The 19913-nt window shown below is 34.3% G+C and overlaps 1 protein-coding gene across 4 annotated transcripts in view; it reads left to right on the top strand.

The window, feature by feature from the left end:
• hspa12a (heat shock protein 12A) overlaps positions 1-16728 on the top strand; it is a 36628-nt gene extending 19900 nt beyond the window's left edge. For 3 of the 4 annotated variants that reach the window (XM_042742155.1, XM_042742156.1, XM_042742157.1), the window contains exons 7-12: positions 913-1084; positions 5954-6040; positions 7505-7609; positions 7761-8019; positions 12179-12282; positions 13635-16728. In XM_042742155.1, the coding sequence (XP_042598089.1) occupies positions 913-1084; positions 5954-6040; positions 7505-7609; positions 7761-8019; positions 12179-12282; positions 13635-14266 (1359 nt within the window). In that variant the 3' untranslated portion in view covers positions 14267-16728. The remainder of the gene's footprint in view (positions 1-912; positions 1085-5953; positions 6041-7504; positions 7610-7760; positions 8020-12178; positions 12283-13634) is intronic. The other variant, XM_042742158.1, reaches the window with a different exon arrangement.
• Positions 16729-19913: the final 3185 nt, after the last annotated feature.

Genomic DNA, 19913 nt, shown 5'->3' with positions numbered 1-19913 from the left:
TTTTTTAGGGCTTGTCTAAAATAGTTGTATTAGAAAATATTTATAAAATGTTAATGTTTAATTAACTACCAACATTTCATTCAGGTTTAGATTTTTTCATATTTTAAGTTGAAATGTTTAATTTAAGTTACTTTTTAGTGGATTTTATGAGTTTTTATATTCTTTTTTTTATTTATCTGTTTTTATTTCAGTTTTAGATTCAATTTATTTTATGTTAGCAATTTAATGCTTCAATGTTAGGTGAGCAAGGTAAAAACATTTTCATTTATTTAAAGATTTTCATTTAATATTCATATTTGTCTTGTGTCAATTTTTCAAAATTTAGATTTATACATCATCTGAAAGCTGAATAAATAAGCTTTCCATTGATGTATGGTTTGTTAGGATAGGACATATTTGGCAGAGATAAAACTATTTGAAAATCTGGAATCTGAGGGTGCAAAAAAATCTTGAGAAAATCACCTTTAAAGTTTTCCAAATGAAGTTCTTAGCAATGCATATTACTAATCAAAAATTAAGTTTTGATATATTTACAGTAGGTAATGTACAAAATATCTTCATGGAACATGATCTTTACTTAATATCCTAATGATTTTTTTTGTAATAAAATATATATTTTTTTGACCCATAATGTGTTTTTTTTTATTTTTATAAATATACCCCAGCAACTTAAGGTCCAGGATCACATTTATTTATTTATTTATTTATTTATTTATATAAGTAAAAAGTAAATGTTCAGATGAGTAAATGTTTTTTTTTAAACATTAACGTTTACTGAATAATGTTCATTTTTTTTTTTTTTTTTTTTTTTTTTGTAATAATTTTTATGTTTTATGTACAGTAGAAGTCAAGATAAACCTGGGTTTCAGACTTTGTTTTAATGTCTTGCCACTGTGCTCTGTACTCATCTAGGCTGGTTTGGTTTCTCGTGACAACCCTGATCAGTTGATCATTGCTCTGGAACCAGAGGCTGCGTCCATTTACTGCAGAAAGCTTCGTCTCCACCAAATGGTTGATTTGGGCAGCAAAACGGCCCTGAACGGTTACAGCCCAACTGAGAACGTTGGGGTGGGAATGACCCAGGGTAAGTCACCCATTCTGTCTTTCACCATGTTACAGCTGCACCACAAGCATTCTGCTGTGAGGATAAACCAAATCATACTCACATTGTTGCAGTCATGTTACAGTACTTAAATGTTTGTTGAGTGTCATTTTGTCTGTGTGTTTTGATGCCATCCACCTTTGGCCAGTGATTAGTTCTTCTTCAAAAGGCCAAATAAGCTGTAGTTAGTTGTTGGGCCGATCGTGATGTAGGTTTTTTTTTTTTTTTTTTTTTTTGAGAGTGAGAAAGATAAGACGAATCTAGCAAAAAAAAATTACCATATATAGCAAAGTGGTGAACTGTAAAGATGTTTTTCTCATTCTTCAATATAAAACTACTCAATTTTTTTTTACAATATCCACTCCTTCTTAAAGGAGAGGTTATATCAGATTAACAATGCTGTAAACTAAAATGGAAATCAGTCCTAACAGATTAAACTAACACTGAAATGAGGAGTACTCCTAAACTAGAGCTGCAGGACTCCTGCAGTCCAACATGCCTATTAAACTCTCACTGCAGTGAGGGAGAAGGTGATGATGCATGCAGAAAACAGTGGGAGGGAGGGAGGGAGAGATGAATAGCTTTTAATTTAGGATCATTTTAGATGTCTAATATATCTTTCCTAACTTTTTTTTTTGTAGAGAAGATGAAACTTTTATTCAGTAAGGACAAGTAAAGACACGTATTTGGCCTTTCTTAATCAAGTTTTTGCTTGCATATATATTACTGTTCAAAAGTTTAGTCAATCATTTTTTTTTAAAGATATTAATACTTTATTCAGCAAAGACGCATTAAATTGATTAAAAGTGATAGTAAAGATGTATAATGTTGCAAAAGATTTCTATTTCAAATAAATGTGTGTAAATAAAAGGTTTTTTTATGAATAAAAATATAAAAATAGGTTTAAACAGCTGTTTTATTTATCTATTTCTGTCTATTTACTGTAATTTTGATCAAATGAATGCAGCCTTGGTGAGCATAAGAAATTTCTTACAAAACATGATCTTAAAGTCCCAAACTTTTGGTCCTTAGTTTATTTGAACCTTAGTGTAATTGCTGTGATGTTTGAACATTTGTGTTTCTTTTATTGCCGGAGGTTTATTTTTGCAGATTTTTATTTTTGTATTTTTATTATCATTTATTTATTTATTTTTATTTTATTAATCTCATTTATTTATTATTCACTTTAGACATGCCTTTTATGTGTGTGTGTGTGTGTATATATATATATAATATATATATATATATTATATATATATATATATATATATATATATATATATATATATATATATATAATGTATATACACACATACATATATGTGTATATATACATATATATATATATGTATGTATGTGTGTGTGTAATTTATTTTTTATTTTATTTATATATATATATATATATATATATATATACATTTTAGCTACAAAAGTAGCCATACGACAAATGGACAAATTAAATAATATAAAGGAGTCCAGAGGCTCAGAAGTGCCCATAGCTGAAGAAACAGCCTATTACATTCCACAGTAAATACACTGTGAACACATCCATGACTTAGTATGCCTTGCCAGTTTTTGTCACACACCAAAGTAAAATGTAATTGCATTGAATTTAGTCATAAATGTGTTTTGTATAGAGGCAGAGCATTTTCTGCTGTATTTCTGCCTCTCTCACGGGAACACAGAACCACTCTCTCTGTCTTCCAGTCCATTCCAGTTCACCTCCATTACTCTGCTCATGTCCTTATTACAGACTGACAGCGCATGCACTTGCACAGAGGGCTTTATATTTAAAAAAAAAATATTTTCACCTGCTATAAGTATATATAGCATGCTGCTTAGTACACATATATATATATATTTGAGAAATGTCACTGAAAAGTCATTTGTCATGTGCGTTCAGAAGGTAACAGTCCTTTGGAGCACTGCTGAATGGTGATGCCAGCATGAGAAACAGCTTTGGCAAATTCACAATCCCCCGCCTCATAAATTTCTCTCTCCCTTTCTCTTACTAAGTTTGCATGCACGTTTATTCATAATCATGTAATTGGTTGAGGTCATGCCTTGCATTCCCTTGAAAAGAAAACAATTTCAATTATACCAAAAAAATGTTGACAATGTTTCTTAATCTGTTTCTTAACCACATTTGTTCAAATGTTAATTATTATTTGTTGATGTCAACATTTAAGAATCTCAGCTTATTTTTTGTCCAGATCAAAGTATGATGAGAATGTTATTTGGCCCATTATGTGTCGGCGACAGCTAAAGCACAACTATCATTCCTGTAACAAACTACATTAGTGTACATGCAATGACCTTCATGTGACATCAGTGACCTCAGTCTGATGACATCAGCAGCTCTATAGTCATCAGCAAGCACATCTGTAATTGTAAACCTCTGCACGTACAAAAAAGGAGTGACAGAGAATTTGAATTTGATCATATGGTTTTGTGCTTTTTAAGTCAAAAATAACAGCAAAATTTAAAGTAATGATGCCGTGACAAATAAAAACGGTGAAATATGAAGGATCATGATGCATTGAAAGGAAGTCTGAAATCGCATTTGACCTATATGCATATGCTGTTCTATAGATAGAGAGAGGGAGAAAAAAAATGGATGAAGGACAAAAGGAGTAGTGTGTATTGATTATTTTAGCAGCAGCAGTAGTATTTATGCTCTGATAGCCTGTATATTTGATATTCAATGGCGAGCATTGAAAACGTGGTTAAATTTACTTGGCAGTGAGAGCCTGATACAGGAAGCAATTGTGTGTGGCGACCCATTGTGGAGCAGGGCAGCAGTGAGCAGCACAGAGGGCCCATCTGTCTGACAGCCATAGATCTACTCTCTCTGTACAGGGCAACCAGAGACTGACAGGAGGCTGACATCCCTCTGAGCGATGTCTCTCATCTGGATGTGTTCTTACATTTATTAAGGATGTTCAAAAGACATTCGGAAGTTTGGAGTCTGTAATATTGCTAAATGTTTTTGAAGGTAGTCTCTTATGTTCACCAAAGCTGCATTTATGTGAAACATGAATGCCTTTTACCTTTATTCATTTAGCAGATGCTTTTATTCGAAGCGACTGACAGTTAAGGAAAACAATTATCTATAAATAAATGTAAAAATGTATTCCTGTGATGCAAAGATGAATTTTCAGCATCATTTCTCCAGTCTTCAGTGTCACGTGATACTTCAGAAATCATTCTGATATGCTGATTTGGTGCTCAAGAAACATTTCGTATGAATATCAATGATGGAAACCGTTATGTTGCTTAAGTTTTTTGTGGAAATCATAATTTTTTTCAGGATTTGGTCTACTTTTTTTGATCAAATTAGTGTATCCTTGCAAAAATAAAAGTATTAATTTATTTTTCACCAAAAAAAAGTCTTGCTGAACCCAGACTTTTGAACAGTAGTGTATATTTTTAGGACGGAATTTCATAATTTGGGAATTAATGAAGAATCAATATTCATCTGAACTAAATGACGTTCCCCCAAACTAACTCTTGCTGAATCTACAAATGTTGTTTTCACTGCCTTGATATTTAGATAATCTAAAATAGCATGTGGTTCCTTGTGAATTCAGCTAATAAGTTGAGAATTTGCCATCAGGATGGAACAGGAATTTTAGACGAAGGTCTGTTGTTAGATTGAGATGAGGTCTCCCACACCCCATCAGAAGATGTCATTGACTGAAAACATGTCTGCTGGTCCATTTCATTGTTTTCTGTACGTTTGAGGAAATCTCAGTCTCCATGCGGTCACTCTCCCTTAGAGCTTACACTTCCTGTTTGAGAATGTTTACAACTGGCAGGATGGCCATTATCCTCTGATGTCATCAGACCAGCTGCCCTTCATCAGTCCAGGACAGTGTCCCCTCCACAGTGAATGAACAGAGACTTTTACATTCCGCTTGCAGTCAGGAAGTTCAAGAAAGTGAAAAAGAGAGGAAGTAATTGTGGAAAGATGTACTGAATATTTAAGACTTACTTGCTAAATAGCAACATTGAGCAAAACTATACATATCAGGTTTTTAGTTAAATTGACTTATGTGCAAACATGAAATTGTTGGGTTGGTGTTAATAAAACTGAGCAAACTAGATTAAAATAAGATAATCTAGTGCAGGTTATTTCTTTTCATTTGATTAACAGTGTCTGTATTACAGGAAAAATGCACAAAAATATTTTTCCCCATATAGAGGACAGTTGCATGTTTCAACATTTCTAGGGATGCACAATATATTACTACCATATCAGTTTTTTCCAATATTAGGCATTTTCTTGTTTATTGATATTAGTTAATATTGTTGCTTTACTATCATATAACACCCTTATAAAGTTGCTCTTTAAAATACATAAGTTAAGAACACTGTTAAATGTAAATATAGCAAATATAACAATAAATATACATGTTCATACTGTACATTATAATGTTGATGCCTATATTTATTTTTAGCAATTAAAGTTACTTTTTAGTGGGGTTTTTTTTTTTTCAGCATAACATGAAAATAATTATGAGCTCATCAGTTTTAACCAGAATTTTAATATCATGTATCCCTAAAATTTAAGTTTCAAATAAGCAGATATTATTAAATAATTACAGCATTTTACTGTTTTTCCTTTACATTTTATGAATTTGCCTGAACTTACAGAAGTCTTGCATTCCATTAGAAGTTTTTTTTTTTTCCAGCAGCATCCTCCTGCTTAAAGAAAGCACGTTCAGCCCATATTTCTTTCTCATCCTGTCGCCTTGCCAAAAGAACCACCACATACACACACACACAGAAACAGCTTCACGCTGCCTTCCCTCTCACACACACTTCCTGTCTCTCTCTGTCAATAACCAGCCAAGGAGCATGTGCGCCGTAACCGACAGAGCCGCACCTTTCTGGTGGAGAATGTCATAGGAGAGCTCTGGTCTGAACTCACTGAAGGTAGAGTCTGTCTTCTCACACGTTTTTTTCTTGTAGTATTTTGCTCCTGCTGTTTCTAATGCTGCTGTCATAAGTTAAGAAACCCTCATGTCTGAAGCTCTTAGGAAGGATGCACACTAGTCTCAGTTGTACAAAGAAAGCAGTGTGGGAAATTTGCATTATAGACATCATGTTTAGAATATTAGCCTGTCTGTAGATACAATGAAAAACTAAAAAAAAATACATCCTTTTTTTTATCTTTATAACATACTGACAACCACCTTAAAAACACAGATGGTAAAGAGAAAATTGAATGTTTAATCAAAGTTCATCACTAGTATCTTTTCCACAAGCTGGGGTAAATACATATATAGAAGGTGCATAGTGTCACACACCAATACAAAACACCATCATGGTGACAATAAACATAATTTAACAACATAAGATGTCCCTAAATGTGCATTACTATTAAGAAAAAAACTTTATTTCAGTGAAAACCAATCAGACGTCATCTATCATACAATTCTATGAATTTCCTGTCGGTTTCTTTTTTCACTGTAAATGATAAGGTGACAGTAATATATTGTAAAATTACATTAAATGTCCCATTAGATCGAATACAGTTGTTCACCATACGTAGAACTTAATCATAAAGGGAACCTACTGTTAACAAATTAACAGGTTTTTGTCATAGTATTTTTATAGTTTATTACCTTAATTATGATCAAAGTACTGATTATTTCACAGTCAATCAGATTAGAACTTGCGGTTTTTGTGACCATTATGCATTGGACAGTCAGCGAACAGACTTTAGGTGGTCCTTGAATGTGCCTGCTGAGACTAGATGCACCCTTGCTGAGAAGATAAGAAGATGCTTAGTTTGAAATTCCTGCCCTTATTCTGCTGTCTGAATTAGCAGCTGCTCAACCATTAGTATTGCCTCAGCACACTTTGCAGATTCACCACTGCTGGAATAACCCTCACACAAAATAATGTTATTCAAAATCATTCAAATTTCACTAAATGTTCAGTGTTTTCAATGTTAAAAAAAAAAAAAAAAAACTTTGTCGCTTGTAATTTGTTGAAAGCCTGTATGATTTTTTTTTTCTTGTCGAATGCAAACGAAGATAATTTGCAAAATGTTCACTATGCTTTTTTTATGGAAAAAAAAAGTCATATGGGTTTGGACCATCATGAAAGAGTAACCCCGCCCCCATTTTTGGGTGAACTGTCTCTTTAAATAATCTCATACAGTTTATGAATATTTTACAGAACCTACATAGAACTTCAATTCCAAAGGCTTCTACTTACAAACAGTGAACCCAGAATGTAGGTCACCGTTCCCCTGACAGCTTGCAAAAGCACATCCAACATCTGCAGAGAGTTCCTGAAAGAGTGTAAAATGTCACCAGATGAGATTTAGATCCATCCTGATGAAATTGTTTTTGCTGGTGACCCTCTAATGCTGTTTCTGCTGCTGTCTAGGGGACCGTTATGTGGTGGTGGATTGTGGAGGAGGGACGGTGGATCTTACTGTGCATCAGATCCGGATGCCGGAAGGGCACTTGAAGGAGCTTTACAAAGCCTCAGGTACAAGACACAACCCTTATGACCCATAGCTCGTGATTAACATTTTGCTCAGAGCTTTTATTTCCTGTAAAAAAAAAAATGGTCTGTTATTCTGAAATGTCATCATTTCTAAGAATCTGAGATCATCTTTTTCTTTCCATCCTCTCTGCAGGAGGCCCGTACGGCTCTATCGGTATAGATTATGAATTTGAGAAGCTCCTGTGTAAGATATTCGGACAGGATTTCCTTGACCAGTTTAAGATCAAGCGTCCAGCTGCCTGGGTGGATCTGATGATTGCGTTTGAATCTCGTAAGAGAGCGGCGGCTCCTGACAGAAGCAATCCGTTGAATATTAACCTGCCCTTCTCTTTCATCGACTACTACAAGAAATTCAGAGGACACAGCGTAGAGCATGCGCTGAGGAAGAGCAAGTGAGTGTCTAAAACATCACCCGTTAATACAGTCCAGTCGAGTTGCACCTATCCCTGATTATTTGCTTTTTTAACTGGTGCTTTTGTCATTATGTCGTGTTGCTTGAAAAATGTATGTTTTTAATTTTTGAATTTTAATTTTGGTTTAGGTGAAGATTTCATAAAGTTTTTTTTTTTTTTTTTTTTTTTTTTTTTTCTGTAGAACAGAAATGTCTAGATATACACATATACAAAATCACAATGCATTTCTGTTTTACATTTTCATAATATTCATTAAAATATTAACGTTAATATGAATATTAATTAACATTATATGAATATATTTATATGCATTTAATATTTCCATAATATTCTAATATATTGTTATTTTGTGTTTAAAAGTAAAAAATTTTTTTACTGATAATTAGGGCTGTAAAATCTTGTGTTTAAAAGTAAAAAAATTTTTTACTGATAATTAGGGCTGTAAAATCAAATAATCATATATTACATTTATTTCTTAAATATATATATAAATGTGTGTGTGTGTATTTCTATATATACATATAAATATACACAGTACACACACACATTATGTAAACAGATCATTTTAATTTTATATTGGATAAAATGTTAATAAATAAATAATACTGTATATGTACCATTGTAATTAATATTTTCATTATATCCTATAATATAGGTATATATATATATATATATATATATATTGATATATATATATTATATAATATATATATATATATATGGGTATAGGTATAATTAGGGCTGGGCAAGTTAATGCATTATTGTAGACAAACAATGGGTCACAGGAGGGGTGGGATGTTGATCAGTACTGGCTTGGGATAGGCATCATCAAGCGTCTCAACCAAAGAAGAGCATTTGAGGTGGGCCCCGAATAGAATAATTTAGGCTAAGCATCAACATTCACAAACCACTGTTCACTGTTGTTTTAACAGAAAAGAATGCAACATGATCACGACTTTATAAGTGGGAAACATGAAGTTTCCAATAGCACATGAAGACAGCAGAGAAACGCTCTTGCTCTGCACAGTGGAGTGTAGTGCATCGTTTTGTTAACTTTGTGGTTTATTATTTTGAGTCGTTTGGGATGCGGTAACACACGGCTCTCTCACAGGTTCTTACACCTTTTTTAAATTCAAATTCAAGCATTTTCCAATTACTTTCAAGGTGCATTTTCAAGCTTTTCCAGCATTTAAAACTGTGGTAAATTACATGTTTTCACACACACTTGAGTTTTTCACTTTAAATCAGATGTTATTCTGCTATTAAAAACCACCGGTCTGGGTATCATATAGCATTGCATAATATAAATAGCCAACATACAGTATATAAATTATAAAATAAAAAAGAAAGAATATAAAATAGAAAGTGTTGTATAAAGTGACAAACCTCAAATTGACAAACCTCAGCCTTTACAATATAAAAAAACAAACAAAAAAAAACAAAGAAGGAATGAGTCAAAAGTATAAAGAATTTTCAGAGGATGAATTTGCATTTTCAATAAGCCTGTCTGCTGTTTTTGTTCAGAACAAAAAGCTAATGTGCCTTCAAAAATCGAAAACATTTACACCGTAAGATGTGTGCTTTAAATTAAAAAATATTCTTTACACTTTTGACTTGTACCTTTTCTTTCCTTTTTTATAAAAAGTTTACAGACTAAAATGTGAGGTCTGCCACTGGGTGCTGCTTTTGGAACTGCATGAATACAGCTGTTTCCCCATTAACGGCTGTACACAAAGCAGCGCTGGCTCACAAATGCTACTTTATTAGACATCATACTGTCTGTCAGTGAGATGAAATGAAAATGCATTTAAACTTCTCTCAAGGCAGTTGGTTCACTTCAGAGATGCATTGTAATAAAAACACCCATGCTGCGTTTTGACTTTGAAATTTTTATTTTATTATTTCACTTTAATCTTTAACATAGTTTAACTGACCATGGACATTTTTGCTTACCATTTACAACGGCTTGAAAGCGCAGATTCTCCCATAAAAAAAGCAGACTTAACAGGAGACTTTACATTATTTTAACCATAATTTGTATTTGTCATTTTCAAGCCAACGCTGACTGAAGCAGCAACCTCTCTACATGTTTTTATCTCCCGCTCTGCTCCATCAGAGGGTGAATCACACTATAGCCACACGCGCGAGTCGAGCGGAGCCGTTTTTATTTTATGCAAAAAAAAAATTTGTCTAGAAAGTGAACTAACGTTATTCAGTAATAAACCAATGCAATTGCAATTTTGAGCAGGGTCAAGCACTTTTCAAACCTTGAAAACACTACGTTAAAATTCAAGCATTTTCAAGGATTTAAAGACCCCGTACGAACCCTGCTCTCACAATATATTGCTTTACAGATCTTTCACTTTTGCCGCTCAGAAATGTTAACACAATCATGCTGCACGTATCAGAAGTTACGTGCTCTGACACTACATGCATTCTGGCCCACCTCTTCCAACCGAGCCAGGGACGGCTAAACGAACCATGGGCGAGCGATTCTCCCACACCTGCACTCGCCCATCAAGTGTTGTCCCACACCGCACTCTGTTGCATTGTGTCCCATGATCGTGCAGGTCACTATTCGGAAGGTGCCTGTTATAATGTTATGATTGAGGCTCTGGACTCTGTTTTCTATAAAAATGTTAATGCCCTGGCAGTAGCTTTGGTTTCATATTTAATTTGATTACATTAATGTTATAAATTGAGATTTACAAGAAATATTTTAACTACTACTATGTAAAAGGAATACTGTTGTAAAAATGCACTTTATTTGTGTTTGCAAACCAAATGTTATTGCGCTTTTGTTCATATAGCAGTACTTTTAAAAGAAACAAATGCACAATACACTACTTTTAAGTAGTGTTTTGAATACATTATTGAATTTTGTGCATAACAATGCATTATATATATATATAAAATTTTTATAAAATATTTTAATAATCAAATGTATAATATTATACATTTGGTAGATCAGGATTTGATTCTTTTCTCTGTAGTCATAAACTGGTGACTGTTGTGAGTCCTGCTGACTCTCCACCTTTGCGGTAATTGTTGTCTGCCTCTTTTGAAGTCAGGCATGTGTGACCTACAGCCACTGGAGAGTTAATCTGTCTATTCATGACTGCTGTCAATACCGTACACACAGCCATTCAATAAGCCATCAGGCCCTGTATAAAGACGGCCAAGTCAGCTAAATGAATACCATGTTTGTTTGTGTGTGTGATTGCTGACTATGTGCTAAACACTCATAATCAAGGGGCATAGATACAATCTAAAAAAGGGGAGAGATAGGGCACATTATGAACTATTATCAGCTTGTCATGAATATTAATTTCTGTAATTTTCACCCAGTAGCACTAACAGATTACAATTTCTTAGCATTGCAGCAAAGCGAGACATTTCTCAGAAAACTACTTTAAATATCAGTCATCCAAAACTAGTTATAATGGCCGCTTCCTAAGCAAAAGTATCAGATATGACAACATGTGAAGCAAAATTATCTAGTTTTATCTTTCTGTTATTTCGAAAACGCAAGCCTGTTATATTATTTGCATTGTTTAATGGTTCAATTTTGTATTTTTTCCTAACACAGTAATGAGATAATCATTTGCGAGTCACGATGAAGACTACTCTAACTTGCATATTATGGATTTTGAGCTCTTGTGTCTCACAGGGGACAGTTTTTCCGACAAGCCTGGAGTCAGGCATCTCTGAGCACTCGTTCAGCCCTGCATCACACATCTGTTTACTGGAAACCACAGCTTTTAGCACACATGGGCTTAATTTATAGCGGTGTAAAACTGTTATAACAGTGTAAAAATGTTGTTCCTGTGGCTCAGTGGTAGAGCATTGCATAAGCAGCAGTGCAAAGGTCGTGGGTTCAATTCCCAGGGAACACACATACTGGGTAAAAAAAAAAAAAAAGTAAAGCCTGAATGCACTGTAAGTCGCTTTGGATAAAAGTATCTGCTAAATGCATAAATGTAAAACCTAATAATGTAAACTCAATAATGTCAAGCTTCTCAGTAGTCTTCCATATGTGAAGAAACCTTTTAACCTGCACTGAGGCCAAGTGAGGATAATCTGTTATTTACTTCTGTCTCTAACTCTCGCTCGCTCTGTTTTCATTTCTCTTCTGCAGTGTTGACTTTGTGAAGTGGTCTTCACAGGGCATGCTGAGGATGACCCCAGATGCAATGAATGCACTGTTCAAACCAACTATAGACCACATTATACAGCACCTGAGTGAGTAATTGCGCAGTTTTACTGGAATAATAATATATTGATTTCTGGAGTTTTTAGTGAGATGGGAGTGTCCGTTGTCTGGATTTGGGTGTTAATGGAAAATCATGTGTTCTTGATACAAGGGCCATTTATCCCATTGAGACAAGAATTATGTATGTGATTTAATTATGTCATTTTTAATTGTATGTATTTAATTAAAGGGTTCAATTATTTAGGATCAGACCTGGTTTGTGAATTTTCTTTGTATGTCAGATAAAATGGCAACAATACTTAACCGGAAGATTAGCAAAAAGGATTAAAACCATACTGAAGGGGCAGAAGAATTGAAGGTGGAGGAGAAAATAATATATATTCCTAATATAAATTCCCGTCTTTCTTTTGCAGACATTCTGCACACTAAAAGTATGGTTAGGCTAAATTGTAACTGTCATATTCTTATGAATAGTTTTATTTTGTTCATAGGCTGTATAACAAGTTACATAATCTTTCAACATACCAATCTCATAACATAACAGCAAAATGACATAGTATAACAACATTTTAACAATATTTTGAATTAGAATTTAATTTATATTTTGTTTTGTTATGCGTTTTTGTCAATTTTAATAGTTTTTGTCATTTTTCAAGATTTCTTTTTATTTCTTTTTTTATTTCAGTTTAGTTAACTCAAATCTTATTTATTTCAGTTATTTGCCAAGGAAACATTTGTAATTTTCATTTAAGTTTCCCCATCTACTATTTATATTTCATTTTATTGGTATAGTATGGTATCCCAGAATATCAAACATGGAATCTTAGTCTCAAGCTAAAAAAATGGCCTAAAATCATCTGTGCCCATCATATACTATGTGATTGTCTGTGGAATCTGTCCACTGACTGCCCTTTATCTGCCCAATATTCAAACTACAAGTGCCAGCTCCTACAGACTGCAAATTGGGGCGAAAATCTGGGCAGAAGTTATGTGTATTCCAGGCTTTAGTAGAATGTGTAAAGCTGTATAAACTAATGAGCCATTGGGAGACACAATTAGGGCAAGCGTTGGCCCAGTCAGGAGAGTCTCGAGCATCTGCTCAAAATACTCGCACAGAACTGGGTCAGAACTCAGTCTCTCGGCTCTTATGTTGGTCGAGCCCAGCTGTGATCTGTATCTGTTTAAAAAAAAACTACAAGCAGGGACGCCGCTGCTAGTAAACTGCATTTTTGTCATTTTGATGTGAACCAGAGGAATGCGTAACATTCTTTGGTTAAATTCCATTGTGTTCAATTGTTTTGTAATCGACTAATGACATTTTTTGTTTCAAAATCCCATTTCTCTTTCTCTCTCTGCTTTCATTCTTCTGTATGTTCTCCAGCTGAGTTATTTGAAAAGCCAGAGGTGACAGACATCAAGTTTCTTTTCCTGGTGGGAGGATTTGCGGAGTCTCCGCTGCTGCAGCAGGCGGTTCAGAATATGCTTCAGGGCCGCAGCCGAATTATTATTCCGCATGACGTGGGCTTGACCATCCTCAAAGGGGCAGTGTTATTCGGCCTGGATCCCAGCATCATAAAGGTGCGCCGTTCTCCGCTTACCTACGGCGTGGGCGTCCTGAACCGTTTCATAGAGGGGAAGCACCCGCCAGAGAAGATGCTTGTAAAGGAAGGTACGTGCTGGTGCACCGACGTCTTCGATACGTTCATCTCCACCGATCAGTCAGTGGCGCTGGGAGAAACGGTAAAGCGTAGCTACACGCCGGCGAAGCCGTCACAACAGGTGATCGTCATTCACGTATACTGCTCAGAAAAAGAGTCGGTCAGTTTCATCACGGACCCAGGCGTGAGGAAGTGTGGTACGCTGAAGCTGGATGTGAGCGGTACTGAGAGTCCAGCAGCACGAAGAGAGATCCAGACGCTCATGCAGTTCGGAGACACTGAGATAAGAGCCATGGCTGTCGATGTGGCAACCTCTCGCAGTGTCAAAGCTAGCATCGATTTCCTTAGTCAATAAAGGAAGATGAGGGATGATTAAATCACACACTGCACAAACTCAGCTTTTTAGTTATGTTTTCCAGTAAAAATATCCAAACATTCTTAAAAGAAGACAGATTTGTTGCTTTTAAAATTGCTTCATACATTAAAACTTGTTTCTAGATTTTTTTCCTGAAAGAAAGTAATACATATAATTAGACAGAACACTTTCAAATGATTAAAAGTAGTCATAAAGACATTTATTGTTACAAAAGATTAATATTTCAAGCAAATGCAAACAAACTTTCATCAGAGAATCCAAAAGAAAAAAAGATATATATATATTACATATATCATGCATTCCACAAGAATATTAAGCTGCACATCTGTTTTCAAAATGGATAAAAATAATAAATGTACCTTAAGCACCAAAATGGCACATTCAAAAGATTTCTGAAGAATCATGTGACATGATGAAAGACTGGTGTAGTGGCTGCTGAATTCAGCTTATTCACAGGAATAAATTACATGATGAAATATAAAAATGAAAACGGAAAATGGTTTTTTTATTGTATTAATATTTCACATTATTGCTATTTTACTGTATTTTTCACATAAATGCAGTCTTTGTGAGCATACGAGATGTCTTTCGAAAACATACAAATCTACCAACCCTAAACTTTTCAACAGTACTGTACTGAATTACATTTATTTGCAAATGGTTTATTTTCTTGTTATAAACATCAACATCAATTGAGATATTTTACCTGGAAAACAAAACAAAATGCTGATTAAAATAGTTTTGCGGTGTAGAAGGATAAAGAAAAGAAAGAGAAAACTAAAAATAGACAAGGAACGAGAGATGAAGGTTTGGAGTCTCAACTAATATTCCATGTTTGACATTTGCTTGAATAGTTGTGCCATTCATGTTATTTTATTTGGTTGTTTCATTTTCCAGGTCCACGCCTGGACTTAACTCCAGATGAAACTTCTCCTATTTGGCCAAAGTCGAGTTCATTTTGTCTCATCGACACTCATCTAGGCTCAGTCTGTTATTCTCTGTATGCATCTGTTATAGTCTATTTGTAGTCTTAGTGGCTATTTTCTGCACAGAGATGCAAACTCTGCATGGATAGAACCAAAATACAGCTGCGTATTGCTAGTAGTGCAGTTTGGAATAGCATCCTGTCATAACTTAGCAACAAGACGAGTTCAAGTTAAGGCAGCTACGTTAGTCTTCTATACACATTCTGGCTGAAATATAATATCGTTCTCTTACAAAAACATACTGCTTTGCTCTTAAACTCTGGTCTGTTACCTGCAAGTCCCAGTCTAGAACCAGTTCATTCATTGAGGTTGTGATGAGGAGCTAAAGCAGATGGTTTTGTCTTCTGGACTGGTGACCATTTTGAAACTCCGGATGTTCTTCATCTCAAACATTTAGGATGGTACCGAAACCTACAGAAGCTACATATCACAAAGGTGCTGATTCCCGTGACAAAATTACCATCAGTGCTACAGGACTACGTGGCAAAACACTTTTTTTGTGTGTGTTTGTGTTGTTTTTACATCTCATTATGTTGACTTTTTGTCTGTTTCTTTTTTGTATGTCAAAGAGTTCTAGACAGCAGAGAGATTGAGGGCGCCGTTTTGTTTGTTGCGAAATTCAGCATATCTTCATATTGTTGGTCAGTATGTTGCTCTAAGCAGAATGAGAACGCATAATCCTAGAATGTGAATCTTAATTATCATTTGAAGTGGCAGTGACAGAGAAACCACTAGCTGTACCTGCAACATGATTCGAAACGATAGCTATTGCTATATGCTAGTTGCCTTTAATCCTGCTCCTTAGAAAGAGAAGCCACTGATTTTTTTTTTTTTCAGTTTTTTATTTTTTATTTAGGAGGATATGTGACAAATGAAAATGTTTATTTCTGTATATACAGTATTTAAAGATATTGTACAGATTTTTAGCGTTGTTTTAGCATTAGCGGCTTTATGAGCAGTGTGTGTATGCAGGCCTTAAGAGCACACATTCTTTCTTCCACTCTCACCAGCCTTCATATAGATACCCAATTTAGATATTACCCTAATCCAAACCCAAACATAACCTCCAAAACTAAAATATAATCCTATTCCCAAAACCGTAACCTTACTTTAACCCCAAACTACACCCCTATGCAGACCAAAATAATCCCAACTTTCCAGTTCCCAAATGCAGTTGTGTGAAATGCCTTTGTTTTGCTCCATTTTTAGAAACTACAGCAAAGATCCCAAGACTTGAAAACCTTTGACCTTAACTTTACTCGCAGTCATCATTTGAAATTCTAAATTTGTGGTATATTTTGGTTTGGGAAATGAGGGGACTGCTGTGTATGTGGTCTGTAGATGATACCACAAATGACAGGCAATAGTTGTGAGTTTGGTTTGGAAGATATTGAGACAAATGCGATACAAAAAAAAAAAAAAAAAAAAATAAGCAATAAAGGTATTGCAATGTGACGTTCCACATTTTATTCCCACTTATTCCATCATGCTATTCTGCCAATGTGATGTCTGTGTGTCAAAGCTTCAGCTGCAAAATTATAATGCTGCTATGGAAATGTATTTATCAAGGTGATGATAACTGAACATTTTTATTATTTGAAAGTCAGCATGTAACTCAACTATGGCATTCTTTGAAAAATCTGTCATGAAGTTGCTTTTCCATAGATTTGCATAACAATACAAAACAAGAAGCGCCAAATAGTTCTTGCACATGACAATTAAATTTTGTGATAATAGCACAGATCATGGATCAAAAACATGATGGATCAAAAGTCTCCCTTTAAAAATCATACCACGCGTCTGCCAGGGTGACCACAGATTGTGAATAAAATATCATCAAACAATGTAATATCATTAAAAATGAAATAAATAGCAAGATGCACACAGGATAAAACGCTAAAGCTTCTCAATGTAATCTGAAGTTGCTGTTCATGTGATTGTCAATTGCAAATAACTGCATATGCTCTGCACGATTTGCATGAGAGACCAACAAATTAGATTTTTTTTTTGGTAATGTTCATTTATTCTATTTTAAATAATATCGGTATAATAAAACCCAAGCTACTTCAGATCACTCTCTCATTTGCAGTAGAAGCAGGAAGGGATGTCATCACACCTGATATGTGTGCATGCACTTGTAGGGCAGAGCACACACACATAGACACATAGACAGACAAACGAGCAGATCTGTGGAGTAAGCACACCTTTTTTTGCTCTGAGAGTGTTGGTAGGGTTAATGCTAGAAATACAATTTCCTTGTTTTGCTGGTTTAAACTTTTGCTTTTGTTCTTCACTTGATTCGCACCATACCAGCTTTGCTCTTTTTTTTTTTTTTTTTTTTTTTTTTTTTTTTGTTATGTAGTTATTGCTATGATATGTTTGTATAAGCACATAAAGAGCACTATCTATTTGTTCTTTTGTTTTTCCGTTTCATTTGATCACGCAGTGTGAGGTATTAAGACACTCATCCCTTCAGAGGGACATTTGCTAATAATTCACTGTGAATTTGATTTTGAATGGCTTTTCAGCATTATTGTATTTAACTGGTTTTAACTAGAAGAAATGCACCGGTTCATAGGGTTTGAAGGGGAAAAACTGAGAAGATTTTCACTGTTTGCTAGATTCTGTGCTTTAAATGCTTGGAAGTCACCTAGTCATCCACTTAGATCCAAGATGGCTGCTCGGCTCTAGAGCTGACGTGGACTTTCACTCACTGTGTAAACTCACAAACTATACCTACTGGGTTGTTTTTAGTCGATGGATACATTGTCACTGCTCTTGCCATATGCACATCCAAAAAGATTTGCAACTGTATTTCAATCGATGCCAAGTACTAACAGCCAAACTGTCACCCAATAAAAAGTATGTGTATTTCAAAAAAAATGTCTGTTGTGTTTCTTTGCTTATGAAATGTTATGGGAGTGACCTTGTGCTAAAGCATTCTTCTCTTTTAAATTCGAGGGAGGCTAATTAAATATATATTAATTAAATAAATGCTTACCTAGGAGATTAAAATGTCAAATTTATGTGATGAACACTGCATTTACAGTACTTTTTATATATATATATAGTTAATAAAACCAGGCACTATATAAAGGAATATGAATGGAGGAAATTACTCTATGATAGTTGCAGGAATGGGAGTCATGTTTGAAAATACACATTAATACACAATTGTATACACAATTGTAAGTATTTTATGAGGTGGTGATTTTATATGAATTTTTATGATGTGATTCGTACAGAAACTAGGACTGTCAAATCGATTAATCGCATCCCAAATAAAAGTAAAATAAATTTGTGTGTAAATAGATGTTTAAATACACACACATACATGTATATATTTAAGAAATATATATAATATATTTTTATTTAAATATGAACACACGCACACACACACGATCACACACACACACACACACACCATATATATATATATATATATATATATATATATATATTATACATGTAAATATTTCTTAAATATATTCATGTAGGTGTGTTTGTGTGCTTGTATATACATCTAAATATACACAGTACACATATATATTATGTAAACACAAAATTTTGTAGTGGATGTGATTAATCGTGATTAATCGATTTGACAGCCCCAACAGAAACATGATTTCTAGAAAAAAGTAAGCATAAAGGTCCACAACTGAATCTAACCATCAGTGGGGTGTGAGGTGTACAAAAACATACAAATGAGACAAATTCATACAAATTAGCCATCAATTCGCCAAAATGTAAAATACAGTAGTGCCATGGGAGTGTGTTGGTAATTTGAGCTTACACAGCACAATTTATACATTTGTTAAAAAAGAAAAAGAAAAATGTAAAGAATTTTTAAACAAAAAAGCTAATTTTGACAAATAGTTTTGTAGATTTCTCCATATTGGTATATAGGCTGTATTGCTTTATTATAATGGTTGTCCAGTGAGCAATAAAAGGCATTTGAATGAACCTTAATTTTAAATAAAAAATGGTTTAGTGAGTGATCAGGGTGCTGCTTGTTTGAATCCTTTGACGCACTCTATAATCAGTTACCTCATAAATGTGCTGTTCCTGTTATTACAATTTCTTTACATCCTCTGTTCAAGCACATCCTGTAAGGTCAAAAGATATACATGCATATAAATACAAATTTAAACTGACCTCCTGCACATCCACAGGTGGTTTTAGTCAGAGACCTTGACTTCACAATAGATTTCTTTCAGTCGAATTCATGGCAGTGTTACTTCAGTTATGTATATCCATCTAAAATGGTCCTTTAATTGCAATGCCATATTTGCTATCTGTAAATTCTACCATTCTACGCACAAATAAAAGCAATATTCTCACAGACTTTGATTTAGTTCATTGACACATCAACTTAAAGTACATAATGGCACCAGATTTTAAGAATTTAGAAGCCGTTTTTCATTTTCTATGGAGCCGTCAAGAGTATATGCTTTTGTTTAGAAGGAAAAGGGTCCTTCATTTTTTAGTTTGTTTTCACAGACTACATTTTAGGTCCTTCAGCAATGAGCTTTAATGTATGAGACATTGAACTGTAACCTGTTCCATTCAGTGAGGTTTTTATACTCAGAAGTGGCCACTTAACTCCTGTGTCCTTCGAAGAATGACTGATTCAGTTCAAA

Source organism: Cyprinus carpio, chromosome B17 (genome assembly GCF_018340385.1).
Source record: "Cyprinus carpio isolate SPL01 chromosome B17, ASM1834038v1, whole genome shotgun sequence".
NCBI classification, from domain to species: domain Eukaryota; kingdom Metazoa; phylum Chordata; class Actinopteri; order Cypriniformes; family Cyprinidae; genus Cyprinus; species Cyprinus carpio.
Note: the sequence above shows the minus strand (reverse complement) of the source record. Positions and strands in the feature narration are given on the sequence as shown.